Source organism: Musca domestica, unplaced genomic scaffold, assembly GCF_030504385.1.
Source record: "Musca domestica strain aabys unplaced genomic scaffold, Musca_domestica.polishedcontigs.V.1.1 32, whole genome shotgun sequence".
Classification (NCBI taxonomy): domain Eukaryota; kingdom Metazoa; phylum Arthropoda; class Insecta; order Diptera; family Muscidae; genus Musca; species Musca domestica.
The window spans coordinates 10766156-10773450 of NW_026712311.1; the positions used below are offsets into that span (position 1 = coordinate 10766156).

A 7295-nucleotide genomic window follows, 5' to 3' on the forward strand; every position below is an offset into this window, starting at 1 on the left:
TTCTTCTTATAACAAAACTTTACAATGTACAGTAAACATTATGGTCGTCTGCTTTTCCGTCACTAAGCGTAGACATTTAACAAGCAAAGAAATTTCTCAATAATTCTACCCGATTTCAAAGCCTCTCCCAGGCTGTAACCTGAGCATTTGTACAGAATATTGGGCTTTCTCAGTTTGAGATGGTGGGTGAGATATTTCTCATATGTTGTCGAAGTCAATGTAATCTTTGTATGCTAAAATTGAACACTTATTAGGTTCATCTAACTGTCTTTTCCACTGCAAGGAATATGAAAATATCCGCCACAAAATCGATGACCACACTTTTCACCACATGGACAGAAGAGATGAGGCTATCACTAAATGTGCAGATCGATGGTGTTTTAATTCTGACCACCAATTACCCCAGGTCTTAGGGGTCACATTTGAAAGCTTTTTCAAGCCGTTCGTCCTCTCAAACAGCTATCTGCGATAAGATTAGGAGTAGGAACAAGTTTACCTCTTACAAAGCGATAAGCCGGCTTGGGTGTGGTCCACTAACGTTAACGCTACGCAGTGAGAAAATATTCGTTCCTGCAGAATGCCACCCTTAGAACCGCAACAGGGCGCATATTCTCATGACACGCTACAACTCTTTCACCGCCCAGTCAAACCTATTCACCTGGCGTCAGTATCGTTGTGGACCGAACATATACATGTTGCCTCCTTAAGGTTGGGCTCAGAAGCAGAACCAGATTGAGATGAACGGAAACGCAACGAAGATATCAGTAGGAATTGCTACAACAACAACGTTCTTTTTCAATGATTGCATGCATTTTTATTAAAAAATAAAAGTTTTTGTATATTAATCTATATACTTTTACTGCGCAAATACACAGTAGTGTTCAAAATATAATGGCCTCCTTTGGGATATATTTTAAAATATTAACGTAATTAAGTTATACATATTTCTGAACATAACTGCAAAGGTTTGATATATTAAATCGTCGCCTTTCTATATTAGGTATATCAAATGAATTAAATGTCTGACGTACGGTAGTTTAAATTATCTGGCACACCATGTTTTGTGCATAAAAGTGGTGCTAAATATTACATTACTAATAGTATTATCTATTTCAATGTTATTTATCATTTTAGTTTAGAAAATAAGCGAATAATGTGTAATGCGTTCACATGACATTGGAGATTCTAAAACGTTCATTTGGTATTAGAGCATCATCATTGCTCATAATCACGGTGTTAGTTTTATTTGATTTTCCTGGAGAATCAACTGAGCGTGACCGCAGTTGTGAGCTATTCCGTACGCAACTTAAAGGAGTCCTTCGTGCATTCTTTAGGCCAGTGACACCAGCGTTGGAAACCTTTAGTTTCGGAGTTGAGGGATGATTTTCAGAATCTTCATAAATTTTTTGCCGTAGCCTCTGTTTTTGCCTTTTTTGTTGACCTTTTGTTACAGCTTTCTTGCCATTCCTAACACGGTCCAACTGTTTATTGCTTGGTTTCAGTACAAGTTCAGATTCGTTTCGCACTTTAGTCTCTTCCGGTGTTTTTATAGAGACAACGCTTCCACTTTCATCCATTTTAAGCGTAAGACTTGACAGAATGTTTTCGAGTACAACATCCTCGCTTGCTTCATTTTCATCGTCACTGAATATAATCGGAGTTCGATCCACTCCTATAGAAGGTGAACGAGGATCAAATTGTTGTTGAACTGCAACCGGTGTGGTTGGTAATTTTTCAATTGCTTGAACTTGGTGTTCCCCACTTATACCCACACTGTCACAGGCATTTTGCACGGCAACCTGAGAAGTAGGAAGGCTCGGACCAATAAATAAATCTGCAAACGTATCGTCTAAATTCAAAGATCTTTCATTGGAATCCTCTAATACTAAAGGCGTTCGATTAAGGCTTGGTGATCTTGGATCGTTGATACTGTAAGTAAATCCTTTCAAGAAACGCTTGCGCAACACGTCCATTCTTCCAGTACTAGAACTCTCCGATGCAATCTGAAATAAACAGATAAGATTATGGAAAACAAAGCCTTAAGTCAGAACTTACTTCGATTGGAGTTCTGCAAAAGTTGGGCGATCTTGGATCGAACATATTGATATCATCTGGTTTCGGTCTCGCCGGAGTAGTAAAATCCGTGCATTCGATTTTTGTCTGCTTACCTCCCATAGTTGGTTTTGGTTCTTTTTAGACTTTAAAACGAAACTTTTGTTATAATGAAATGATGGCGATTTCTCAAATTCAAAAGGCCAGGTTGCGCGTCTTTTGGTTTTAAAATAGGGATTGGTAGGTCGACTTTCAATTAATCGAATTTTAGTACTAAAAGTTCTGAAAATCGTAGTCGACTATGGACTGTGGTTAAAACCGATTAATCGGCTAACCGATTAATCGGCCAAAGTTTCATGCATCAACTCCAAAAAAGGCCAAAGAAAGAAAATCCTTGCAATAATTAGAAAATATTTTCAGTCATCGTTGTAAAAAGTTGTACGTTTTTTAAGGCAAGGTTTTACGTCTGTTGCGGAACATAGCACTAATGTTAGAAGGATGGCCGTGTCTTTTTCTTCAGAAATATGTTACCATATGTGTATTTCATCGTACTTGGGGTGAAATTACAAGTAACAAGAGATATTAAGTCTATGTTGCTACCCTCACGGGTATAAATATAAATATCAGCTGCTCAGCAACACTTTTCCGGGAATGGTTGCCACCCATTACCACAATATGGCAACTCCATGGACAGGGGTTAAAAACAAAATAAGCTAGATAGAGGGAATTTAAACTTGATGAATGACGTTTAAAAAGGAACGGGAAACAATCGAACTGTATATCCCTACCTAATGTCATTTAAAGGATTATTTTTCGGCTTTTGTTTGTACGTTACACAGTAAAATTACTTTTTATTGAACAAATTAATTATAACAAGAACAAGACAAGTTAAGTAATACTAAACAGGGAATTCCATAAATATCAAAAATTTCAATTTGGACATCGATGTGCTTGTTGCGTTTGTTAACGGACACATTCTCCATTTGCGTCTTTAATCTTTTACATTCTTTGCTTGCATCGTTTTGTTCTAAAAGCAATAAAAAGAATTGTGTCGTTACGTTACCATGGCTAATAAAATATTCTGTTTCTGATTTTTTTTTATGTGCTACAGTGAAAAAGAAGAAAAAAGAGTCAAATTTAACATTAACAAATTACCGTTCAAGTGATGTAAATATCAGTGATTCATGTTCGTCTTAATTTCTTATGGATTAACCATGTTTCTCTCTGTTCATGTTACACATTTGTCAAAAAAAAAAGCTTTAAACAAAAAAGGAACTATTGTTACCTGGTTTGTTGAAATAGTTGTACGTGTATGCTGTCTGAAGATCCAAACAAGGTAAGGCACAGTATTTTTAAATCATCAGTTTTATGGCTACGCGCATAATCGAAATTGCGGTTTTAGACCCTAGTTCTCGGGACGGAATCCATTTGAGGTGGTTTGGAATTGATCTGGTGATGTCCGTCCGTCTTACTGGTTCTTATGATAACTCTTGAAGGCAGTATACGATTCGGTCAAAATTTGCACATTGCACTATAGCAGTATCGAACCACATTTTCTTTTTACCAATATAAGATGCATTCTTCCACGGGCAATATGTATTCTTAAGTATTGAGCTAAAATTGCCAATATTGACACACTTCTGATATTTTTCTACAACGGATCAACATTTTACATAATCTCAAATTAAAAACTTATAATAATTTTTTGGCGCATAATCTCCCCCTGAAAATTATATCATCAATATTATATTGTAGTATATTGTCCTTTACGGCTAGGCAAAGTTTTAATGAAATACATTTAAAATTAGCAAATATATATAATATACAGGAAGTAGCCCAATGGAATACTTTTTGTCGAAGCAATACTTATTATTAAAAACATATTGTAAATTGTTCATTGTTTTTGGAAATTTTAAATTTCAATTCAAATTACGACTGTATATTTTGTCGCTTTATGAAGGTATCAACTGGTCGTTCTAAAACTCTTTTGCAGAGGCCATACGTCCACCTCCTTTTCAGGTTATACAATTAGTGAATTTCTTGTCGATATTTGTTGGAGCGTAAAGAGATAGGTATGTACTTCGCCTGACAGATCCGAAGTGAGAGGATGAACATTACAAACCCTCGTATAGGTATGTTGTTGAAGTTAAAAGACAATAGACAACTGAGGAAACGAACAAATTGTTAAGTAAACGGAATCACCATAAATATATTTGAGAAATAATTGCGTAGACTTACATATGCCCATAATCTTAAATATATGGCCGTTTAATTGTAAATGTACTTGTGAAAAAGTCTTGAACGGCGTCGTTGAAGCCTTGCATTTCAATTTACTTCTAAATTTATAATTTAGAAAAACTAAATGTCAGTTCAATTCAATACCGAATTGGTTTTTTGAAGGATGATTACTAGGGAAACAACAACAAGAAGCATTCCTATGCCACTGTTGGTTCGTCTGTTGTACTTTGAAAAAGTATTTTTGAATTGAATATCTTTACAAATTGGACATACATTTAGCTCAAGATTTACCAATATAAGGCTGAACCAAATTACATCAATGCGTCGCAAACCTTTGCCTTTGGTACTCTGTATAAATCGATTTGGAAGATTACAATTTTAGCGAAATCGTTGGGATAATCTTGGCGCTATGACACAATTGCACCGCCGAATTTACTATGATTCGTTGTTTGAGATTCTCGGCACATAAAAATACGTATCGAAGAACTTACCTTCAAAGTATCATTACCTTGTCAATTGAAGATCCCAAATAAAATAAAACACAAAATGTTTTTTTTTTACATTTAATTCATAAATTCAATTTTTTTTTATTTTTATTAAATCGTCTTCTATGTACCTTGTGGAGCTTCGTACTTTTTTTTTAATGCTATTTAAATATTTGACAAATATTGACTGTTACCTTTGCCGTTGTGTGGCCCATTTGAATCGCCGAATTTACTATGATTCGTTGTTTGAAATTCTCGGCACATAAAAATGCGTATCGAAGAACTTACCTTCAAAGTATCATTACTTTGTCAATTTAAGATCCCAAAGAAAATAAAATACAAAATGTTTTTTTTTTACATTTAATTCATAAATTCAATTTGTTTTTTTTTTATTATTAAATCGTCTTCTATGTACCTTATGGAGCTTCGTACTTTATTTTTAATGCTATTTAAATATTTGACAAATATTGACTGTTACCTTTGCCGTTGTGTGGCCCATTTGCATCGCCGAATTTACTATGATTCGTTGTTTCAGATTCTCGGCACATAAAAATGCGTATCGAAGAACTTACCTTCAAAGTATCATTACTTTGCCAATTTAAGATTCCAAATAAAATGCAACACAAAATGATTTTTTTACATTTAATTCATAAATTCAATTTGTTTTTTTTTTTATTATTAAATCGTCTTCTATGTACCTTATGGAGCTTCGTACTTTATTTTTAATGCTATTTAAATATTTGACAAATATTGACTGTTACCTTTGCCGTTTTGTGGCCCAATAGTTGTGTTCACAGTTAAAATCGAAATTGTGTTTTGCAAAATGTTTGCTTGTGTTTTCTTTTCTGCTTTTGTGGTTTTCAATTAAAATTTACATTAAGGACTAAAAAAATTAATAACTTTTCGGCATATTTTCAATATATTTTGATTACATATTTGGATGAATAAATATATAAGTATGTTTTGTTGCTGTTGTTTTTTTTATCATTAAATTCTATATATTAAAAATCTAGATGTTTGTGTTATTGGGCAAAAGGACAAATGACGTTTTGAGAAAAAATGCCAGGCCGTCTTTTGAGTTTTTTTTTCTGCTAATATTATTATTCGTAAAAGTTCGTTTGTAACAAATTCTTTATTTTTTAAAACTTAACTTAAAATATTAAATATTGTAAAGAAAAACAAAATAGCCTTTCAAATGGAAAGCAAGACCACCTAAAATAGTTTTTCGATTGTTTCAGTGAATATGGGGCGGGAAGAATGTGAGTAGATGGCAATTTTAAAATCACCCTGTATCACACTTTATTTTTCTACACTTTGGTTTGTGTGTTTTATCATCAAATTTTCTTTTAAAAGTTGGAATATTTTTATGAAGACAAAATTGATAGCATATGCTTTCTCTTTCGCCGGCTTAACTTCCAGTTTTACTTCATATCGTGGTTGGAAATCATTGGAAAATTGAAAATAAGCTTTGGACTAAGTAGAGGGACAGCATAGGGATCGGTTATATGGAGCCTATTGTTCGATATCATATTTTATTGTTTTTATGTTTATGGATTTGTTGCTATATATTGGTATCTATATTTAAGTTTGCATTTATTCTTCGTATGTACTTTTTGGATATTTTATGTTGGAGCAAGACTTTGCTCTGTTAGTGGCGTTGATTGGAAAATGAATTCGGATTTGTGGTTGGCTAACGAAGGGACTCTGAAGAAGGAGGATTTTCTAGGGGGCTTATGTTATTGTTCTTTCTTTAATATTGACTATTTCTTGTAATGCTATTTAAATATTTGACAAATATTGACTGTTACCTTTGCCGTTGTGTGGCCCATTTGAATCGCCGAATTTACTATGATTCGTTGTTTGAAATTCTCGGCACATAAAAATGCGTATCGAAGAACTTACCTTCAAAGTATCATTACTTTGTCAATTTAAGATCCCAAAGAAAATAAAATACAAAATGTTTTTTTTTTACATTTAATTCATAAATTCAATTTGTTTTTTTTTATTATTAAATCGTCTTCTATGTACCTTATGGAGCTTCGTACTTTATTTTTAATGCTATTTAAATATTTGACAAATATTGACTGTTACCTTTGCCGTTGTGTGGCCCATTTGCATCGCCGAATTTACTATGATTCGTTGTTTCAGATTCTCGGCACATAAAAATGCGTATCGAAGAACTTACCTTCAAAGTATCATTACTTTGCCAATTTAAGATTCCAAATAAAATGCAACACAAAATGATTTTTTTACATTTAATTCATAAATTCAATTTGTTTTTTTTTTATTATTAAATCGTCTTCTATGTACCTTATGGAGCTTCGTACTTTATTTTTAATGCTATTTAAATATTTGACAAATATTGACTGTTACCTTTGCCGTTTTGTGGCCCAATAGTTGTGTTCACAGTTAAAATCGAAATTGTGTTTTGCAAAATGTTTGCTTGTGTTTTCTTTTCTGCTTTTGTGGTTTTCAATTAAAATTTACATTAAGGACTAAAAAAATTAATAACTTTTCGGC

General features: G+C 33.2%; 1 protein-coding gene and 1 long non-coding RNA gene across 2 annotated transcripts; both read right to left on the reverse strand.

Annotated features, from left to right (window-relative positions):
* Positions 1 to 788: 788 nt before the first annotated feature.
* On the reverse strand, positions 789 to 2299 carry LOC101889115 (uncharacterized). The gene is made up of 2 exons (XM_005179388.4): positions 2056 to 2299; positions 789 to 2003 (listed from the first exon to the last, which is right to left on the reverse strand). The coding sequence occupies exons 1-2, from the start codon at positions 2173 to 2175 to the stop codon at positions 1167 to 1169; spliced, it is 957 nt and encodes a 318-aa protein (XP_005179445.2). The 5' UTR covers positions 2176 to 2299; the 3' UTR covers positions 789 to 1166.
* A 1491-nt stretch (positions 2300 to 3790) lies between these two features.
* Positions 3791 to 4482, reverse strand: LOC109611917 (uncharacterized). Its single transcript, XR_002194173.2, has 2 exons — positions 4291 to 4482; positions 3791 to 4216 (listed from the first exon to the last, which is right to left on the reverse strand). It is a non-coding gene; the product is annotated as an uncharacterized LOC109611917 (long non-coding RNA).
* Positions 4483 to 7295: the final 2813 nt, after the last annotated feature.

Excerpts from the sequence above, each read along its gene's own strand:
- LOC101889115 (XM_005179388.4), bottom strand. The coding sequence starts at position 2,175 with ATGGGAGGTAAGCAGACAAAAATCGAATGCACGGATTTTACTACTCCG. Across the intron at positions 2,004-2,055 it reads TTTGCAGAACTCCAATCGAA|ATTGCATCGGAGAGTTCTAG; the intron begins GTAAGTTCTGAC and ends TGTTTATTTCAG.